Source organism: Balearica regulorum, chromosome 20 (genome assembly GCF_011004875.1).
Source record: "Balearica regulorum gibbericeps isolate bBalReg1 chromosome 20, bBalReg1.pri, whole genome shotgun sequence".
Taxonomy (NCBI): Eukaryota; Metazoa; Chordata; class Aves; order Gruiformes; family Gruidae; genus Balearica; species Balearica regulorum.
In genome coordinates, this window is record NC_046203.1 from 6,831,768 (window position 1) to 6,854,322 (window position 22,555).

The 22,555-nt window shown below is 38.0% G+C and overlaps 1 protein-coding gene across 2 annotated transcripts in view; it reads right to left on the reverse strand.

Moving 5' to 3' along the window:
- Positions 1–22,555, reverse strand: part of SPTAN1 (spectrin alpha, non-erythrocytic 1) — a 51,992-nt gene that overhangs the window by 13,661 nt on the left and 15,776 nt on the right. The window contains exons 10-37 of one of the 2 annotated variants that reach the window (XM_075772288.1): positions 22,088–22,223; positions 21,516–21,617; positions 20,614–20,751; positions 20,048–20,158; positions 19,509–19,586; positions 19,187–19,342; positions 18,640–18,844; positions 18,326–18,507; positions 17,260–17,503; positions 16,813–16,935; positions 15,788–16,005; positions 14,937–15,029; positions 14,447–14,581; positions 13,795–13,943; positions 12,337–12,396; positions 9,915–10,113; positions 8,572–8,676; positions 7,836–7,859; positions 7,480–7,515; positions 5,568–5,615; positions 4,820–4,911; positions 4,268–4,412; positions 3,969–4,150; positions 3,694–3,793; positions 3,356–3,553; positions 3,086–3,232; positions 2,438–2,541; positions 2,138–2,300 (exon numbers count right to left, since the gene is read on the reverse strand). In XM_075772288.1, the coding sequence (XP_075628403.1) occupies positions 2,138–2,300; positions 2,438–2,541; positions 3,086–3,232; positions 3,356–3,553; positions 3,694–3,793; positions 3,969–4,150; positions 4,268–4,412; positions 4,820–4,911; positions 5,568–5,615; positions 7,480–7,515; positions 7,836–7,859; positions 8,572–8,676; positions 9,915–10,113; positions 12,337–12,396; positions 13,795–13,943; positions 14,447–14,581; positions 14,937–15,029; positions 15,788–16,005; positions 16,813–16,935; positions 17,260–17,503; positions 18,326–18,507; positions 18,640–18,844; positions 19,187–19,342; positions 19,509–19,586; positions 20,048–20,158; positions 20,614–20,751; positions 21,516–21,617; positions 22,088–22,223 (3,673 nt within the window). The remainder of the gene's footprint in view (positions 1–2,137; positions 2,301–2,437; positions 2,542–3,085; positions 3,233–3,355; positions 3,554–3,693; positions 3,794–3,968; positions 4,151–4,267; positions 4,413–4,819; positions 4,912–5,567; positions 5,616–7,479; positions 7,516–7,835; positions 7,860–8,571; positions 8,677–9,914; positions 10,114–12,336; positions 12,397–13,794; positions 13,944–14,446; positions 14,582–14,936; positions 15,030–15,787; positions 16,006–16,812; positions 16,936–17,259; positions 17,504–18,325; positions 18,508–18,639; positions 18,845–19,186; positions 19,343–19,508; positions 19,587–20,047; positions 20,159–20,613; positions 20,752–21,515; positions 21,618–22,087; positions 22,224–22,555) is intronic. The other variant, XM_075772289.1, reaches the window with a different exon arrangement.

A 22,555-nucleotide genomic window follows, 5' to 3' on the forward strand; every position in this document is an offset into this window, starting at 1 on the left:
TTGCTGACATACATAAAGAGGTTTGTATATAGCCTGATCTAAAGAAGTTCTCTCTCTCTCAGTAAGAATGCTTACTGCCAACTCAAATAGTAACTCTCATTAACCTGAGTAACAATCAAGCTTTGACCTAGCAAAACTGTCAGTGAGCTGATGCACATAACTCAGGCAACATCTTCTGCATTTCACAGATGCCCATGCAACGTTCCTTGCGTTAAGCTTAGCTGTTACTCAAGTAAAGCTTTCTCATTTTCAATGCCATCACCTTTGAAAAGCAGCACTTATACGTACCCTAAGCTGAAGCGCAGTAGATCATCCCTTCTACTCCTATAGTAATGTCACAAATTTCTATTTCCCTTCCTAATCTATACGGAGTTGAGAGAAATCAGCAGCCTATCTGCTTTCTGCAGTTTTGGTATTAGTCACACACAGCCACATTATATATTAAAATAATGAACTAACCACCAAAAACCTCTATAAAAATAACTGAATTGTTAAAATTTTTTCTCTGCTGGGTTGAGAGGACCATGAGAACAACAGGAGCCTTGGTGTGGGAGGAAGTATGCAGCTCTCTCTCATATTTACACGATCCATCCACCCATCAGGAAGGTAACAATAGCACAAAAATGACAAGACAGAATTTACAAGTATTAAGTGGAAATGCTAGTAACATTGGACATGGGTATACACTGCCCTGAGAGAATGGAATGAAAGGAAATGTTAGATTAAAAACAAAAGATGGAAAATACTATAGCGCTGGCATGAGAAATTCTGCATGAACTGCATTATTTTAGGAACTGTTAATCCTGAATGCTGAGATTATAAAAACCATACCCTTCAAAGCTAGATTTACCAACAAGTAAAACTCAATTAAAAAGCTGCCAATTGCATACGTCCATATAATTACAACAAATCCCAGACAGCCTTTTAGGCTACTACTACTTCTACTAAAAAATAAAAATAAAAAAATAGTCTACCACAGCCTAAAGTGACAAACAACGATTCTTTCCTTTCTTAGTCTAGGTAGCGTCCCCTTTCTTTGTTCTGTCTTCTCCTTCCATATATTGTCGTTTTACTCCACTTCTTGGATTCTTAAAAGTCCTGTCAGCTTTCCATCTGGTGCATATCTTTTTCTGGAGTGTTCCTTCTATGCTACTGTTGCAAGAACTAAGATATCTAGATCTATTGTTTCATTGAATCCTGCACCTTCAGCATTTGATTCTACAAATGCTAGCTAACAATTGGCATTATGTCATGTGTTAAATCATCATGACTGAAGATCCAGACAGGAGGATGACAGGCCCAATAGCCAAATTTCTGAAGAAGGAGGATAGAAACCCATTTTTCTATAGGCTAACTCCTAAAAACCCCCACCAAACTAGATCACTAATGCACCACAAATTAAACAGATCATGCAGAACACCTGCAAAATGAATACATAAATAAATGATGCTGAATAGGCATTAACAAAAAGCCACACCCATAACATGAAGATCAACAGCTGTACCTGGATGTAGGTCAAGAACTAACAGAAAACAAAGAGATTGCATGAACTGATGGATGGAGCAACAGACTGCAATCAGACCTTGTGCTCACACATAAGCTATACAAAGAAAAAAATTCACATACCAGGGCTAGTCCAAACTACTTACCAGCAGTTTGGAAAGCTATAAAACAGATTGAGAGAAGTAGTTCAGTGCATTCATGCTACTTCATAAACCAGTATTAAAACATAAGAGGTAACTTTAATTAATTATTCCTTAATACCGAAAAATAAATGAGACTTCACATTTTAGAACATAAGACAGAGATGAGACCAAGAACTCCATTTCCTTATTTTATTATCTAGGAGAAAGACAGAATAGCTACTCAGGGCTTTCTTCAGGAAACTTGCTGCTGCAGATACCACATATATTATTAATTATATGCATCAATAATTACCAAGTGAGTTCTATTTTGGGCCTCCTTTCATGCATAATGTAACTTCCATTTTCTTCTTGTTAAAGGGAGACCATGTCCAACATGGTGTATTATTCTGTTATCACTGAACAAGAATTCCTGAGCATAGTTTTTCAAATCAGAGTATGTTTTTCAAAGTTAAAAATTGTATTTTGATTTTTGAGCCGAGAAACATATTCACCTGGATATTTGTGGGATCCTTATATGACTCATCACTTGCAGTTTGGAGCTTTTCACTGATCCAAGCTTCTATTTCATCCACATCACGACTGAACTGCTGCAGTGTCTGAGATTCTCCTAGCTTCGATCTCTTTTCAATCATTTGAGCTTTCAGACGAAGCCACCTGTATGTAATTACATACATATGTTGAATGAAAACCTAGGACTGCACACAGCATCATGTCTAACAGCTACAAAATATTGCCCAAGAGCATTCTCTTTCAGTCAGTATCTGCATCCCGTCTAACAGGGCAATACTGACCTGTCCAGAACCTCATTGCGTCTGTTAGCAATGACTCCCTTTGCATAATGATCAGCAGAGATCAGCTGGTCGGCAAAAGACTGTAAGACAGCAATCTTCTCTTCCTGTCAAAAACAGGAGCGATAAATTAGAACTGTGGTTCCTTAAAGTCAAGTGATGAGCAGGATCTGGAACACAACAAGACTTTTTTCCTTCTTTAAATATACATTATTGTAAGTATGAACCTGTGAAGGAAGTCTATCTTTTACAGGACTGGAGAGTTCAGTTTCAGAACATCTTTCACCTGTAGCATTTAAGAAAAAACTATTTTTGGACTTTAAGCTATAGCAGTATGATTTCTCAATAGAAGTAGGCAGCCTTCTGTTACAAGAAACTGAAAATATACCTTTTTCTGTTGTAAAAAGAGAAAAAAAATTCAAATCAGTAAGAGATTTAAACAAATACTCATCACTATTCCTACACTGTTTGTAGGCAGTGGAATTCATCCCTGTCTGCATTAGCTGCTTCTAAACTTCTGCAGCAGATCCCAGACAGCCGAATATTTAGAACCAAACTTTAGAAGCCATGCATGGTAATAACTTCTTTCACTAATAATCTGCATTAAGAGAAGCTAAACTATTTTCCCCTTACTTCAGCTACACTCCTCACCTGGACATTGATTGCCTTATCAAAATCTTCATGTTTCTTGATGAGCGCCTCCACACTGTCTAAAGAGTCTCCTTTATCTTCTGTATTTAAGAAAGCCTCTCGGGCAGCCATCCAGTTTTCAGCTTGTTCACAATCCCGATGAAACAGCTAAGGAGAAAAAACTCCAAAGCATGAGAAAGGCAGACCAAGAGCACTGCTCATCACTATGAAAGAATGAACTTTCTTATGAAAGTAGGAATTGTTTTGCTTTTTAAAAACGCAGCAGAGTACCTGTAGTTCTAGGCACTGGTCTAGCATCATTCTGCGCTGTACCCAGGCCTTCTCTAGGTCTGTCCGTTCTTGATCTAGGATATCCAGTTTCTCCTTGATCTCTGGGCTGGCATAGTGTCCATGAGCCAGAAGTTGTTGTCCAAACTGTTCAAATGCCTGGAAAGTGCCAGCCCTTGCATCTATTTCAGTACGGTGTTCCTGCAAGGTACAGAGACACATTATTAAATAAATAGATGGCAGAGCTGGAACTGATCTATTTTGGGAACTCTAAATGGAAAGTGTCAGAAAAAGAAACATTTGTTGATGTTTACAACATACACTTTTCATCTTTCACATACCTGGTGTCTTTCCAATAAAGCTTCAGCTCCAGTCACATCCTTTGCAAGTTCATCTGAGGAGACCAGACCCCGGATTCCATTGATCCAAGACATAAGGTCCCTGTGAACACACATTAACAGAGAATTTTTCCCTCCTTCCACTTAAGTCAGAACATGAAAAACAGTCCTTTTTTGAACTCTCCTCAGAAATATCCCTGTGGAACAATAAGCCATACATACTTCACTAATAACATACCAGACAGACAGATTAATGGGGAGGGGAATAGCATCTTTACCTGAAGTCACTGAGGAAACGCTGCAGGTCATGAGAATCTCCAAGCTTCTCTTTGCGCTGGTCAGCACGTTTTCCCAGACTATTCCAAGCCTGATTCAACTCCGTACACTTTTCTTGAAGATCTTCAGCAGATTCTGGATGTGACTGGATCAGGCGCTGGGCAGTTTCACCAAGAGAATTCACCTAGAATTAGAGAAAGGGAAATAAACACAATGAAGAAAAAAAGAATCTCTTCTATAGTTCAATTATTTCTGCTAGATAAAAAGAAAGCTTTTGAGTTTGTCCTCCGCACAACTTCACCTTGTCTCCAAGGGCTGCCAAGTCTCTCTCAAAGCCTTCATGTTTGCGCTGCAGAGCCTGCACACTGGCCAAGTCGTGTCCATAGTTGTCCGTATTTAATGCTTGATTCTTCTCCTCTATCCATTCTTTTGTTTCGTCAGCATCTCTGATTTGAGCGAAGAGAAGGCAGAAAGAGAATTAAAACGGAGGTCATACTAGGATGTCTGATACCTGGCAGGTCACTGATTTCCAAAGAAGCTCAAGTAGTTGACAGTTCTATTAAATTATTTCCCAAGATGACACAAGCAAACTTTGGCAAAATAGGACAGTAGTCCAGATCTCTCAACCCACAGCAATTCCGCGCTTTTACATTAACAAGTCTTTCTTTTTCTAGGAAGAATAGAAAGAATTCTTGTTGGACCACTGGTGGTCAACCAGTGAGTGGTCCAACTTCCACTGAACAAACTGGGAGTTGAAGTACGATTTGTTTAGAATAGGTCCCACTGTGTTTTAGAACTCTTGCAGACAAAGTATTTTACTGAACTAAGACCAAATATGATACAAACATCTCACCTGTGGAATCTCTGGACTTCATGGGCACTGCCCAACAGCTGACTTCGCTCCTCTGCTAACTGCTGCAGAGATCTCCAGCGTTCATTCAGTTCCTGCAAAGCAAAACCAAACAGAAACCCCCCACTGATATTGCAGACCACAGTTTTATAGCAGTTCTGTTTACACAAGAAACTCTCATGCTGGATTCACTGAAGCTTTATGACGTCAAACAAAAAACTTTAGCGAACAGTAACATTTTGTTCACCATGCTTATCCACACCTACTTCATTCTGCTGACGTTTGCAAACATGCCAACAACCCCTTCTTCATCACCATTCTTACAGGCTTTATTTCAGGGGTCTACTGAAAATACTGAGAGCAGTGCTGGATGATTTCCTAAAATAGCTACACTTCCTTCTTTTACAGTATATAAACTTCATCAAGCCTGAGTAAGATAAATAAAAAAATCAAGATTGGATCTTTGCTACAGGTGAGGGTTACTTAATTCCAGAAGAATGCACAAATTCAAGTAGCCTAGTTAAGTAAAATAATTTTAAGGGTTTCTCCTGAGATTTAAAACCAAACGATTTTAGGTATATAATATGATATTGATGTAACCTGAGAAGCAAATGCTGTGTACGTCAATATTTCTTTCAATAAGTTGATTAAAAAGGGTTTATACAGATTAATGAAAGACAAAGACTGTGGAAAAGGAAGGTAAAAAACATTGTCAGCTTTTAAATCAGCTCAGAAAAAGTTGTATTATTACCTTGATTGAGTTAAAGGTTGCCACTGTGTGTACCATCAAACGTGCAGACTGTATGAAAAGGCAGAAATAAAAAAAAGTTGCATTAAAGTCAACTCTATACCAATCAGAGCCAAAATCAGACTGAAAAAACCTCCTTAAATTCCATAATGACTTGGCCCAGGTCAAAACAAGATTTTGTAAAATACAACTCTGCAACAATGTAGGAAGAAAGAAACAACCTAGATTTTAAGGGTTTCAAGGAAAACTGTTGAATTCTTCAAATTTTAGATATTTCTTTAAAACAGCATTTTGAATACAGTGTTGTGTAAGATGAGACAGAAAAGCAAATAATAAGAAAATCAATGCAAGTAAATTACAAAAGCAACTAAGAATAATTAGTTGCATTACCTATGCTATTATAGAGCAGAGTAAGTATAGTTAGAAATTTACAAGTGAGTACTATCATGTTAGTATAAGTTGAAACAAACAATAATAGTCTTAATAAGAACAGAAAAGAGAAAATTTAAAGTCAACATTCAATAAGTGAATTAAAAACCTCCAAACCCCTAGTCATGGAAACGGGGTGGGAGGGTGGGAATCATCCAAATGGTTTAACTCTTGGCAGAGTTTTTGGCAAAATCAGCTTAGCAGTTAATTCAAATATTTCTAGAACATCATCAGAATTGGTGAAGGCTAATTAGAAAAATGATGACAAATTCCCTCCGACATGCCACCTATTTTTCTGACAATGATGGATTACTTGCAACATTGATCCCTTTGCAGATACACACTGGGAAGAACTTATCATTTGCTAAGTTACTACAAGACTCTTGGGATTCAACGTACATGTGTACAATCTGTGCCAAAAAACAGTGTAAAAAAATCACCAATTCTCAATGATGGCTGCATTTTCTACAATGTTGCCAAAAGTATTGCATATTTATCTGGTTTTCCCATAGTCACACAACTTAAAAGATGTACAAGCAGCTTTAAGTTTAAGAGGGTGGATGGAAGACACGAAATATGAGAATTAAATGCTAGAGAAAAGCACAATGTTGGATGGATAATGTCAAAAATATTCATGATATTTTTGTGCATCAGCAGGTGACAGCTATTCCATCATAAGCCACTAATGAATGGAGAAAGGCTTCTTCTAGCTATCATAGAAAATGAGCTAGAGATGAATAATGGAAGACAAAGATACTGCTATACAAATACAACACATTCCTTACTAAAGGGATATGGACAGAAATGGCTTTGACTTTCAGGAATAAAAACATTTCTTTCTGCTGGCTACATTAAAAAAAGAATGCATGCTAAGTGAACGGGGACTATTTCACATCTAGTGATCATGTAATACCTAAAAACATTGGTATAAAAACTGGAATCAGTCTTATAGTACAAGCTCAAAGCAAAATGGAGTTTCACAGCAGAGGGGTAAAAAATGGACTGTCAGCAATTTCTATGGCTAGAGCACTTCCATTAGAAATCTCTCTCAGTTATTCTCCTAATCATACCTGCAAATAGAGAGCCTACATAGTTGCTTGACTTTGTTTTAAAAATAAAAACCATCTAGACAAAGAGTAGTACCTATATGACATCTTAATATACTGAAAGAATCTGTATGCAAGTACACGAAGGTGAACTCCTGCTGAATGCTCAACACATTTTTGTAACATGCTTGTTGAAGTAAACAAGCAAAAGTGAAATGAAAGCCACTAACCCTATATCAATACCAATTCACACACTTGCTGAGACTAGGACACCGTTAAAATCACTTTGTCAACAGCCCTTAAAAAAAGCAGAGTGGCAAGATTCAAAAAAAAAAAAAAAAAAAAAGAAAAAAGAAAAAACGGCATATGAGAAGGTATAAAGTCCAAAAAAGATGATATGCTGTAGTTTGTGTTTTACTTTCCTGTTGGGTGACACCTACCTTCCAAGGAGAGGCTGTCTTAGAATCAGTTTCATCCTGTTTTAAAAATGTGAAGAAACAGCTTTAAATAGGAAGCAAAATCTAAAAAAATCTCCATATTCAATCCTTAACAAAACAAACAAGTTTTTATAAGGATGTATTTCTGTCATTTTGGGTTATCCTGCTCTGCATCAATTTGTCATGAGGGGTAAGACACTCAGGAAATAAAGGCATCAAAAATAAGATAATCTTTTTATGTCCATTCAAAGTCATTATTGAGTTCCTTCATGGAAATGGACTACAATTATGACTGACCTTCTACTTGTACATCCCAAACCTGTTATAATTGCCACACTATCTCAGAAATCAACACTTACCCTGGGCATCATACCGTAGACTTCCTGCAAAGGAAAAGGGACAAACAATAGAAAGCAAGCTTTTACTGGTTTTGAGAACATTTCTTCTACAAATTGGTTACCAGCATGTCATTAAGCCAAATAGTGCCCACAGAACCTAAACGTGTAGCAGAAACGGAAGTTTCACTACACAATCATCTACTGGAACACACCACCTTAGAGCTCAGAAAATAAACAAGCTGCTTCAATACTCTGTTGGCACAGGATAGAATTATTTACAGAAATAGCACAAGTATGTGAAAAGCTGGGAAAAAAATAGGTACATTATTAAAAAAAAACAACCCAAAAGTCCTCCACTGTAAGCTGAGCTTTATTTTATTTCTCTTTTCCCCTAGCATTCCTCACCATCTTTCCTGCAAAGAAATGACATTTCAAATTTGTATGAAGCAAAGCTAATGCATGGATTGTCCATGACTTAATATTATTTTAAAGACCTTCCATTCCTAAAAAAAAGAACAGAATAAAGCTCTAGATGGTGCAATTTGCTATAGCACTTTTTAGGGTACCCTTGTGGTGGCCACACTACAGAACAGGCATTAAGTATCTCTGGTTAGAATACCAGTATTACCAGACCAAAGAGCAAAAATGAACAGCTAGAATCTTGCAATGACACACAAAGCGGAAGAGAGCAGACAAAAGAAAGGAAGAAAGTCTTCTGCTTCTCAAGAGAGTTAGACTAAGTTAGAAAAAACCAGACCTGTTGCTGTACTGCTTGTACTTCATCTGCCATTAGCCCTTCTGACTCCAGGTCATTCGCAACCTTGTTTATGTCCTTCAGACGTGACTCGTTAGCTTTTAAATCCTGCATAGAGCAGTAAAATATCACAGCATTAACATTCACACAAGCAAAACACGTGGAACAAGTTGGCACCCCAGGAGTGCCAAAAAGTAGATGGTTTGTAAGCAGCAGGCATTCAGCACACTCAACCTTTACAGTTATCAGTGAATATACAATGCATGACAGTCTATGCCAAGAAACCCCAGCTGCCAGTGCCAAGCATCAATGGATTAAAGAAATGCAGTATCAGGTTTTCTGTACACAAAGTTAATTAACAATGAGGAATGGAATACACTTTTAAACTGTCAGGTGTACAACATGACCACATGAAGATCAAAAGCTATCATCCATATTACTGCAGGAATAAGCTAAAAGCCAACTTAAAAAGTAATTATTTTACTAAGACATTTATATGCTTCCAGCCAAACAGATTGACAGAGAGCTTTCTATAAAGCAGAAATGGAACCTGGTTAAAAAAGAACTAGTGGAAAAATTGCATTTATATTTTAATAAGTGATACATTTTAATTTCAACCATTAGCTTATTTTAAAAAGAACCCAAATCCAGTAACTGCTATCATCTTCTTGCCTACAATATTAGATTGGTTCAAATTGTTTGTTAGCCAACTTTCAAGCTATAAATGCGATAACGTCCACAGAACTACCAAATCACTCTCTTCTCCAACCTATAAGGTCAGGCATCTTCACATTTCAGTGCTCAGTATCTTACCAAAGTGGACAGAGTAAGTATATCTGCCCAAGCAATTCTTTCACACCTCATGCAAAGACAAAAAAAAATTAACTAGTATTGCAAAAATTGGGAGAAAAAATAAAACCAAAACCCTATTAGCATTTTGAAGCAGAGAATTATTTTTTTCATATCTTGGGAAAAATTCTACAGATGGAAACTAAAATGCATCTTTTCTTTCAACAAAAAGGAAGAGGACTAGCTTAACTGAAGGTTATGCTTTACATAAAATGAAAGCTTGGCAGGTTCTATATTTGAATGTGTTGAAAGAGAGTTTCAGTTCTCCAGGAGCTTGGGAAGCATGCAGCAACATGGACACTGTAATCAAACTCAAGATTTTTGAATTGGGATTCTATCCTCACAAAACAGAATTTAAAAAAAATGTATATATACACCTTATTTTCAATCAAAGCTATGTTTCCTTCTCAACTATGAAAAATTATCACGGACATATGATCAGAAAGCCTGAGAGGAGAGCAGAACCACCACACACATTATGCAGCATTACAACATACCTTCTGAAAGTCATCAAATTTCTTCTGTAGCACCTCTACCTGCTCCAGGTCAGCACCCACTTCCTCATTCGTAAGCGCAGCTTCCTTCTCATTGATCCACTGTTGAAGCTCATTAGCTTCACGGAAAAGCATAAATTTTTTGCAGCTTTTTTCTAGCATGCCTTTACGTTTTTCTCCTAGCTCAAGAAGAGAGTGATACCTGAAACAAGCAGAAAAGGAAAGCAGAGGGCAATCAGAAGTGAGAGTCAACAGTAATTTACTAAGTTCTGGTATCACCAAGGATGTGGGAAATCTCTGCAGTCTACACACTGTTCTTCCACTGAATGATCTATTTGTATGTAATTAGGTAAATGTACACTGTACACGTTTCTCCTCTACATGGATATGCACACCAAAATGAGACCTTCCACATGCAACACCTCACTGGGCAAAAGTAAACCCAAATCACAGCTTAGGTCAGGGTAGGCTCTTAAGCTACAGCAGCACTGCAGTGCAGGAAAGACTCCACAGGGTCTTACCTTCTAAGTAGTACATCAAGTTTGCCATCAGATTATTAAAATCCAATAGCCTCCCAGCTATCGGACACAAGTGTCTTCCCTAGCCATCACTCAGTGCAAGATCTGCTAAATGTTTAAAAATAGGTGTTATTTCTTCAATAACACAACTATATTCAACTGGGAAATCCATAAAACTCATTTCACATACACTTGTTTTATATCTGTGGAATTCCCAACAAAATTCTCCTCTTCTATATTAGAATAAATGCGAATTAAAACCTCTAAAATGTTTAAAGTGGTTTCAACAGGCAAATAAACCTCAAAAGACCTTGTGGTTTTAAATAAATGGCTGAAAACTGATGTCTCCTATTTGATTCCTGGTAACCAACTAGACACAGATGATCCTACAAGACCTTTCCCAAACTATTGCTGAATAAAGCCATCAAAGTTTTACAGTCATTGATACTGAACTGCAGATCTCTCTAGCAATGCATAGATTGTTTTTAAAGAACCTGCATTCAGAAAAGCCACACTCTTAACACCCATTCTACTGTTACCCTATTTTAAATCTTCTGGAAGATAAGACATTCTAGTGGCATCTGGATTATTTTTTTTTTTTAATATCCTGAATCAGATTGCACATTGGTCTACTGCAGTGATCAACAGCAGCAACTGATTCTCATTATTAAGTCATGAAGATATCCATTTTGATGTTACTAAATCAAATAACATAAGACACTGCTGAGATACCTGCAGGGGCCTCACATGGGGAAAGGTCAGCCTTACAATGTTTTCATTTCCCACCTTTGGGCACACAAGCAAAAACACTGAGGAATTATACCTCCCAACTTGAAGAGTTCAACAATGCAGCATTTTCCTAACCAACTCCTCAGAGATCACAAAGTCTGTTGAAGAAAATCCTTGATACCCTGGACTCAACTCTAAGGCTTTCCACGGAAGCCAAGACTTTGTGGTTTCCTGTCTATCCTGGTTTAACGGTGGATAAAAAGGAACTAAGAATCTTTCGTATTAGGTTTGAATGGAAACATTCTACCCTGACTTGAATGAGCTACTGCATGCAGGAAAACAGTTTTGAAGACTGCCCCGACTGCAGAAGTTTGCCTCAGCGCACAATTTTAGGTGTTAAACACTTGTGAAGCTCATAGAGGATCTGGGGCAAAATTCCTCTAGAGGCAGACCTTCCCTCAAAGTTGTTTTGCAGCACTTCAGAGATCAACATAATGCTGTCGCTTTCGATTCTCAAGAAATATTCTCTATGAAAAGACACTCAGGCACAGCCAATGAACACTATTGCTTTCACTCTCCCAGCAACTTCCAAGACCATAATGCAAACCTGGTATTTTTTACAGGAGATATGAACACAAGTTTGAAAATTAAGTTAATTTTGTAATAAAAACCAATCATCCTATATAAACAAACTAATACTTTCTGACTACTCAGCATGAATGTTACTTTATATGATAAACTATAACAACTCCACCCTTCCCAAATTCTAAGGCATTCATATATGACGTGATACTTGATATATATTTTTTTCTATATTTATATAAACAAATTAGTATTTATAACTGCACCTCAGAAAATGCAAGAGATACTTTATAAAGAAAACAGCCTAGATACCACTAAAGCCTCACTTGGTAAGCAAAATCCGCATAATGGAAAATAACATCATCAACTAATTTAGCAGTGCAGAGGTGACCAACAAGATAAGCAGCTGGCTGGCTATAAAGAACACATGAAACACATACCACGACACTCATCTAAACTAAAATAATTCACATTGCAGAAATTGCTTCCTTTGTGTCTCTTTGGAGCAGCTTTCCCAAAGAAAGAAAGAAACAAAGGGAGAATGAACAGTGACAGTATGAAGACAGCATGGTTTAGAAAGGGCTAATCCTACTCACAGTTCTTCGACCTGTTTCATACGCAGAGATACACTGCCGACTTCCTTAGTTATGAGAGTCCTGCACAGACAGAGGGAGCACAGCAAATGCATGCAAAAAATTAGTCAGATTAACAAAAATAATGAAAGCAGCAGCTCCATCCATGGGTTGTCTGTGGTAGGAGATGGTTAAGAGTTCACATTTAAATGGAGAAAATTAGGTGTCATTCAGAAGCAAACAAAGCAAATCAGACCAGGAGTACAATTCACATAAGGAAACCTCAGCAGTACAGTTGAACTCTCTCTATAAGGTCCCCTCATTTCCTGATTGTTGTGTCATTTGATTAAAAACTAAAAGAGTGGTCCCCTCTCCTTAGCTCAAAAATAAGGCACCCCTGTTCTAGTTCATAGAAGCAGTGTGCAAACCCATAAAGTTATACACTATTAAAATCCTGAAGAACATGTCACAATTTTCCAGCATCATTTCTTCTTACTGGTACAAGATTTTTCATTATTTTGTTTTGGGGGTTGTTTCGGGGTGGTGGTGGGGGATGGTTGTTTTGGTGGTTGTTTTGGGTTTTTTTTTTAATTCTAGAGCTAAAGCTAGTAATTATTGTATGTCACTGTAATAACTGGTGACTCAAAAAAAAAAAAAAAAGAGTGGGAAGAAATTCTCATGTAGAATGACAGTGTAGCTGTGCAAACAGATGGGAGTAGGCATAAAACTTTCAGCTTTGGCTTCCAAGTGGCTTGATAAGATGAGCCAGTAGCTCACAGCTATCACCCACAGTCCTTGCCTGAAACTAATCTACAACTACCATGTGCTTTAGGAGGTCATTACCAAGCAGTCACGCAGGTTTCTCTATTTGCAAAAGCACGTTCCTCTTAAAAGGTAAAAAAAAAATAAAAAAAGAAAAGAAAAAAAAAACAGGAGGGGGGCACGTTTCAGCCCATTTAATGGCAACAAATAATGGCACCACATTTCAGGAAATAAAGTAATGAGCTAGCACCAAAGTAGTCACAGCTCTTCAGGAGGGTCACCTCCAGAGGCAGCCCTATATAGGGAGGGTACTGTACTTTATGTAACCAAATTTAAGAAAGATTTTCAAAACAGATTACACATTAAGAAGTGACAACTACAAATACAAGACCTGCTTAGGACAGATGTAACTCACAAACAAATTTAAGTTGTTAGGTATAACAACAAAAGGAACACGTAAAATACTGAAAGTCAGACAGCAAGTTGAGCTCTAGCATCATGAGTTTTACAGTTAAAAAATGGGAAAAGCAACAAGAAAATCCAGAATAAGAATAAAACAACTCAATATGGCGCCCCTGGTAGAGCAGCCCCTTGTTTTGCTCCAATTAATTACTCCCTAGCATAAAGAGGCATCAACCTAAACTTCTGGGATATGCAAGGCAAAGGCAGTCAAGCCAGGAAACGCTGGATGGGTGTCATATCTCATCAGTTAGATCTTACTGGTTGTCAATTTGCTCCTGTCGCAATGCTATGCTGCCTTGCTCCTCCAGGAGATTCTCTCGGGATGCAGACTGGGCAGGATCTAGTTTTTTCACATAGGCAGCTGGTACAAAGCCCTGACGGTCATTAACCTCAACTTTCCACCAGTCCTAGAAAGACAAAAAAAAAGTAACCAACCACTGTGAGGAAAGCGCCAAGCATAAAGTATGCTGAGCAACTGAAAGCTGCAAATTAGAGGCTTCTATAAACACAAGAAAACCAGTGATGCTCACAACAGTTTGCTCTTTTTATGGAGATCACTTCAAACAAACTGTCTCTTGAAGACCTCTAGGTCTTACTTCTGTGTCTCCCATGTTTGGTCAAAAATTCCTCAACAGCAGGGAAATAAGTTTTCTCACAGACATATGCCCTATAGCGTAAGTTGTTTATCTCACTTCAAAAAGCTGGCAGCCATAGAGCAGTCACGAGAATGAGCCAAAGAGGTGTGCTAAAGTGCTGAATGGGAACATGGACTAAACGTGCAAATTCTTTAACTTCTTTGAATGCTCTTATTAAAAAAAAAAAAACAAACCCACAAATCCAAAAACGCTCCGCAGAACACACAACACCAAGTGAGCCAAGCAGCTCAGCAAACCAGAAGGCAAGAGGATACCTTGTTGGTGCTGTTGAGTAAGGTGAGGATATCTCCTTTTTTCATAGTCACCTCCCGGGGACTCTTCTCTTGGTAATCATAGAGTGCCAGAACAAGCTCTTTTCCAGTTTCATCATCTGTGGGAGCAACTTGTTGCTAACAAAAGAAGCAGCACAAGAAAAATGAGTTGTTCCATGTTTATTACAATCAATGTCATTGTCCTAAAAATACTTCGGCCTTACTTAAAGCTACTTATAATGATTCTTGTTGAAATAAATGTAATGCAGACAGATACATTATAGGTGCTGTCTAGGCTCAAACCTTGAAAACCACCACATTATACTGTTTACTTCCAATGCAGCATAGCTGCATAAGAACAGGCCACTATATTTTTTGAGGAAATCAAGTACAGCCTGCAATAGGTTCTCAAAAGCAGCAATTGTTATTAAGCTTTGTCTTTACCTTCTGCTGACCCAAGAATTTTAGCAACACGATTAGCATCTTTCCTTACCCTGCATGACTGGGCCTGTTCCCTTAACGCCTGTATGCTACTGCCGTAAGCAGAAAGATCAGACATCAAAGCTTCATGTTTCTTCAGAAGAGCCTGAAAGTGAATGACAAAAACAACATGTACACCTAGCCATTTTACAAATACTACTCTGCTTAATATATATACACTTTAGCTCCATACACAAGGAACGTGGGTTTTTCAGAGCTGCCAGTCTTGTGACTCTCATAAGAATAACCACTTCTATTTATTCACAGGCTAGATAGTGGTCTAAATTCTTCTGGTGCTTTTCCTCTACCTTATCTCAGAAACATTCTTTTGTTCTGACCAGGAATACCATGTATCACTCTGGAAATAGCGTTAAGTTTGAAAGTATGCCTTTAAACTGCACTTCATTTTGATGACATGTCAGTCAACAGTGCCTGGGATGTGGTGTTTGACTGCAGAACGATACTAGTAAAATAACTCTAGACAAAAAATTACTTCCAGACCAATGAACTAGTGAAAACCAGACTCATACTGAAATGCAACATCACATGAGGAATTTGCTGATACTAGTCTCATCATACTTTTAGAAAACCCCACAAAACTATAAAAGACTGAATACAAACGTAAAGTTTCCTCGCAATTGGTTTCATACACTGAACAGCAAAATTTCATGTGCAATAATAACTAAGACACAGGAAAAACTGTCATCTTTTGACTCAGAGAGAAAATTCAGCTTGACGCAAGAGTCTTCTACCCTTTTTGTTAAGAATCCTGCAATTAATAGAGCTCACTTTTTTTTTTTTCCACCACTGGACAAATCCTGGCTGGTTTTACGCAAAATTGATTCAAACAACAGTCTCAAATACCTCAGCAGAATCTTCATCTTTTCCATAGTCTGTACTGCCAACAATGGGCTCCTTTTCCCTCATCCAGGATTCTGCCTCATTAGCATCAGCAAAGTACTGCTGAGCTTGCAGGGAATCCTCTAGGTCTTGTCGACGCTGAGATGCTTTAGCTTTCAGAGAGTCCCATTTTTGGTTTAACTCATTCAATTTGATTTTCACATCCTCAGCTGCAAAGTGTCCTAGGTAACGGAAGGAGAGGGAACTGAAGAACTTCAGGAGACGCAAGTAATACACACTAAAAGATTACTTGTACTTCTTAAAAGTCACAGAAACTAGACCCATTTAAACCTATGTAACCTATTCTGACTAGAATAATGAAAGCACAACTCAGCTTGTCCTTTTGCCTGGACAACACTGGAAAACACTGTACCTGTCAATCAAACTGTACTAGGAATATTTGAATCATTAAGAACAAAATAAGCCACATAACATTTCTTCTCAATGATGAAACAGGAAAGGTCATCTCTTTCCAGTGGCAGAGTTTTGACAGCAGATATATTATTTCAGACCTGCATTCTGAATCCTGGAATCAGGGAAATTTATTTTAGTATTCTGATGTTAAGAACACCCAGTCAGAAACATAGATGCCTACTTATTCAAAAGCAGGAATGACTCTTACTACCTTTGTGGAGGATTCTCAGATATTGTATCTGAGATTATGTATCTCAGATAATACCCTTTAATAGGTCTAAAAATGGAGACTAAATATCATAGGCGCAAAGTTGCTGAATACAGGGCTCATATGTGTTTGTCAAAAGCAGATGGAGATGTGTGAAAATCATGACAAGTTCCCACCAAGGAATCTATTATTATTTTCAGGTGAAAGAATGACCAGAAGTTCATCCTGCTAACAGGTACCTGCCTATTGCCTGGATAAAAACAGGTAGCAATTCTTAATTGTACAGGGCCAGAAAACAAAGTCCCGCACAAAGACTTTTGGATTTCTGAAAGAGGAAGAGTTAAAGAAAACCGACATCGAGACGTACCCTCTTCCACCATAGCATTTCCTTTCTGTGTGACTGCTTTAATGCGGGGCTCATGGCCTGCAATTTCTGCCTGCAAAGCCTGGTGCTTCTTTAGCAGATTCTGGACACCAATTAAGTCCTTGCCTGAAAGATAGAAAACAGCTAATCAGCTAATTCAGACCATTAGATTAAACAAAGATTTCAAGGCAGCTGCAACCAGTGCTAGACAAATTTGCAGAATAAGCACTATCACAATGAAGACAGAGCACTATGAAAACTAAGTTACCCACTGGAACTGTAGAAGTAACATATCAGTTAAAGAACCATGGGTGATCGCAAATATGTAACTCCAGGCAATGTCAATTACGAGAAACATTTCAAAAATTTCCACAGAATGTTCCATAAAGAGACAAGTTGTAACAGAGCAATTCTGACACATAAGTCCTGGTGATATCGGGATGGACCAACCTCGGTTCGTTGAAGCTGCAATAGGTTCTTTTTCCCTAATCCAGGTCTCTTCATCCTCAATGTCACGGAAAAGCTGCTGCAGGCGAAGAGAATCTGCGAGTTTCTGCTTGCGAGCTACCATAGGATCCTTTAGAGCTTCATAACGAGCTACTAAAGCTTCTTGTTTCTTCTTGATATTGTCAGCATCAAAGTGCCCAGCATCTTGGAACTGGCGTGCCTGGATGGTAATGCCGTCTATGCGATCCTGAAATTAATTTAGCGATAGCATTATGTCAGAATGTCTGTAAGATGGTTGCAGTGACTGAAAATATTTTCAGGTCTTAGCTAGTAAGTTATATTGTGACAGAAGAAGAGAACCCCAGCTGCACACTGCCAGTGCAATAATTTTGGTAGTAGTTACATCCTGGATAATATTCAACACATAAATGTAAATGTTATTGGTTTTAATCTGTCAATTTCACAACATAACCAAAAGATTTTTGAAATTACATTAACTTTACAGATGTGCTACTCTAGACAAACCATTTTTCAATTGTTAACAACTGATAATTCTAGTTGTGGGAACGCAGATATTGTTGATTTTCTTGCTGTGGATTTAATTCCCCTAAACATCATTTACAAACAAAGGAACCATTTGCTGTAAAGTTCTATATTTAAAAGCACGTCTGTTCTCCCTCCCCTCCTATTTCTTAGAGCTATATGAAAACAAACCGAACAAGAATAAGCTGTTTGCAAATGGAGAGTTTAAGGGGAAATTATTTCCCACGCAAAGCACAGCACATCTTTTTAAGTTGGCATTCACAGCACAAAGCAATGCAGTGCTGTCAGCAGGTCACAGTATGGCATTATTTTACTGTTTTGAAAAAGCTTATTTTTGTCAAAGGCATGAAGATGTTGTTCTTAGAGACACACAATTTATATTACAGTTCAAAATTAGTTCTGATAAATAAACTGTAAAGCCCAAAGCTACAAAAATTATGAAAAAACAGACCTGCTAAGGTCTCTGGAGTGAATTCTTTTGAGTGAGCAGCTCTGACAGGGCAGGAAGAAAAATTATTTCCCTTACCTGATGGGCAGCAACATCTGCCTCCAGCAGGGCATGTTTCTTCTGAAGATTCTGAACATTAGTAAGATCTTTCCCATAATCATCAGAAGCCAAGTGTCCCTCAACTTCATACAGCCATAGCTCAATATCTTCCACATTGCGATTGAACTGCTGCTGTTGATTGGCTTCACGCAGTTTTATACCTGACCGAGACAGAGCGGCAAGAGGAAAAGACGATTTAAGTTTTCTACTTCATTTAACTCACTTCCTGTCTTCTCCTGGCTAAACTCTCTAAAAAAAAAAGAATTGCCCGTATTTTTCTGAGCAAGTTGTACCTTTGAGCTCAGTGGCCTCCAGAAGTTTTTTCCACAAGCTGATAACTTCATTCATGCGAGCTGCCACTTCATCAGATGCATAGTGCTTGACATCAATCAACTTCTGGCCAGCTTTCTCCAGTGCATCAATACGACTCTGATTAGCAGAAAGCTCAGCTTCAAAAGCTTGATGTTTCTGAACTTTACCTTGCAAGTTTGATGGATCCTACAGATGAAGAAAGAAAAAGAACCTTTCAATCCAGAATTAGTAACTATAGGCCTCTGCAGAATTTTTAGACTACATTCATATACATGCCAAGATGACACCAGAGAATTTGGTGCCAAAAATGCACCTTAAAGCGGAACACTTGAGCTATTGAATAAGCATGATTACAGCATGATGAGAAAATCCCTTTTGGGGTCAGGGAGAAATCACAATTCCTCCTGTTGCCATTAATACTGCCTACTAGCAGCAACATTTTGGCTGATGCTGCTTTGTATCATTTGACTGATTACATTAAGCCTGGTATTGCCTTAAAATTATTCTAACGTTCGTCTTTGCATTTACCTTGTATGCCTCATCTGTTGCAGTTTTCATTTTTTCATTAACCCAACTCTTTAGCTCATCAGAGTCTCGGAAAAACTGCTGCAGATGAAAAGAATCTGCCAGTTGAGCACGGCGGTACATAGCTCTTTCGTGAAGGGCATTTCGGCGGCTCAGCAGCTGAAGGAAAAAAAAAAAAAGGTAAAGGTTTTTAAGTTTTTCAAGCTTGTATCCATACTTATGGGAGAGCTCCCTTGACTTATCCTATATTGCAGTCATACCATTTAGAATAATCAAGCAGAACACAATTTAAAGTCTACAGTCCAAAGCTGGTTTAGATACTTACAGCATCTCTGCGTGTAGCAACATCATCCATGGCATAATGGTTATTCTGAATCAATTTAGTGGCAAACTCATCTAATGCCTAAAGAGAAAACAGTTTTCCATTTACTTGGTGTAATAAAACTTGTTTATGCAAGTTTACTTAGTAGATTAATTCTCAAAAGTTTATCACAGTAAAACTAACAGAAAGCCATTAAAATAGCTATTGTTACACCCTTTTTTATCTGTACCATCATCTTACATGTGGGAATACTGCAGATTTTTGACAAATCTTTATCCACACGTGTGCTGGCATGATATACAAGCACGAGGTTACTCAGTTCTGAGGCAGCAATTGAGCCCTATCCTATCTTTTCCACTATTTTCCATTTTAGAGACAATACGTGTAATTTAGAGATAATACATTCCACGTAACAGTGGATCAGTCTGCAGACCAATCCCCATCCTTCTCTGTCATCCTCCAGCACTGTCTCCTCCCCAGTCAACAAATTCACTTGTTTTATTTCTTGCCTGTTTAAGGATCAACTAATATAAATGTCTTACTGTGATTTTCTCCTCTTGGGCACTTAGGGATTTCTCAAAGTCTTCATGCTTCTTTAGAAGAGCCTCCACACTATCCAGAGAATCACCAAGGTCTTCATTCAGCAGAAATGCCTAAAGTAAGGAAACAACCACATCATTGATTTTTATATTGCCAAGCTCAGTTGCTCTAAGTCAATTCAAGCGTGGGCAGTGATGTTTCCTACCGTAAGATATTATTGTAAAGTAAAGGATGATGTACTGGGATGGTGCTCCCTACACGCCTCTGACAGCCAAAGGTTCTGAATAATTCTCTTTAGCTTCTTATTCAAACAGCATTTAACATGAGCTAACACATATAAAAGCGGTCTCAAGCCAGCCTGTCACAACTAATAGTTTCGGCATTCGATGGAAACAGTCATTGTAGCAGCTTGGGCAGTCAGATAAATAACTCTGCACAGCACCCTGCTCATTAGTGCTTGTCTAGTGGCAGTCACTGCCACTAGTAAATGCTGATTGTTTAAGTCTACAGAAGACTAGCCACAAATTAAAATCAACTGTATCCGGAGAGTTCAAAGATAAACACTCACTTCTTGTTTGCTCATCCAGTTGTCAACTTGTTCAGTATCTCTGTAGAAAAGCTGCAGGTCCATGCACTGTTCATACTGTTGTCTGCGAAGCTCCCATAGTTCTAGCAAGGCAGATCTTTCATCTGAGAGAATGGTCAGCTAATGGATTGGGAAGAAGAATATATAATAATTTTATTTAACAGTCTGGTTCATTTCCATCTCAATGTAAAATCAAGTTGTGACTCTAAAAAAGTGGACACTGGACTAAAAATAACTTTTTCAGACTGGACTGAAAAGAATAATTTTCTTGTTACTGACATCCTCATATAGGGCAAGCCTTTTATCAGCTTATCAAGCTTGAGCAGTGGCTACAACCTTCTGACTTCAGTCAGAAACTTCTCCTTTTCCAAATTAAATCTACACAGAGATATGTAATGGACAACCGCTTTTTTTGACTGCGGATCTATTTGTAAAAGAAGCTGTTCAGCAAACTATCCTGCTCTCTCAGCCTCTGAAATCTCTTTGGCCCGTTCTCACAGCATTTGAACTGATTGACCAATGTTTCAATATGCACACTTCATGAGAGGCCCCATTAGTCTGAAAACCAAAATTTAGAAATACTCCTTACTTTAGCAAACCTAAACTTAGATAAACAGATAACCCATTTTTCTTTTGGAAGAAAGATATACTAATAGCTCCTAACAGCGAGTACTAATAGTCCTAGTAGTTCCCACTAATAGATAGGCAGAAGCTGCCAATTTGAGAAGGAAAAGCACACATTACTTAAATACATGAAAAAAGCCCTGTAACCTAGGGGGATAATACTTTGCAGCCTACGATCTTAACAAGAAATTAACTTTTAAACTAAGGGACACAGAAGAAAGAGACAAAAATTCTTCTCGGAGGTCTTGCTCTCAACTTACCTTTTCTTTAACTTCATCAGAAGCATAGTGCCCAGCACCAAGCAAAGCTTGGCCAGACTCATCAGCAGATTTGAAGCTGTCTTCATGGGCATCAATTTCTCCCTATGAATGGGAATGTGAATAAGCTGTTACCAAAATTTATCTCAGAATAGAGTGTGGACACAACACTAGAATGAAATGTGTTACTTTACAGTGCAGATAAGGGAAGTATAAATTCGTATGTTAAAATGAAACTAAAGGTTGGACTTAAGCTGCACTCTTTCTGCTTACTTGTAGTTCTCCATCATGAGGAGTTGCTAAATCTTAAGTCCAACTGACTGCTATCAGGTCTAACTATTTTTTTTATAAAATATTATCATAAGCATTCTTAAATACTTATTTATTAGTGTATATCTACTATCAAGAAACAAAGTAAAAATATTAAATCAGGACAGCAATCTAGTTCTGTGTTAGCTGCACGATCAAAGGATTCTAGTGATACATCATCAGCATTTCTGACTCAGAAACTGTGTTAGACATACCAATCAGTCATTGAGGGTTACTGATTGGATTTGGCTGTATAACCATCATACCTTATGCTCCTGATGTCTATCTAGAAGGGCTTCTGCTCCAGCCACATCATTGGCAAGTTCATCAGCATTTATGAGAGCCTTCATCTCAGTCACCCAGCTGGTGAGGTCTCGGAAGTCCGCAAGAAAGCGCTGCAGTCTTAGGAAAGCCAAAGAAAAAAATGGTTGGGAATAACTTGTTTGCATAGTTTCTCCATCCTCACCCCAAAGAAAGGGTTACAAACATAAAAGCTGTTCTTCAGACAGAAACTAACCAAGACAATGCCAAAATGCAATCAGAATATTAAATAACTAAACATGTTCTCAATCATAAAAAGAAACCTTTTAAAGTTAGGAAAATGCTAGGTTCAAAATCAATTTCTCAAGACATGTTTTGCATATAACTTAAATTGAAAGGAAAAGGAATATTCCTAACTACAAGCCTGCATGTTGAAGACAACAGAATCAAAAGGTAGCTCTCAAGCAGAGTGT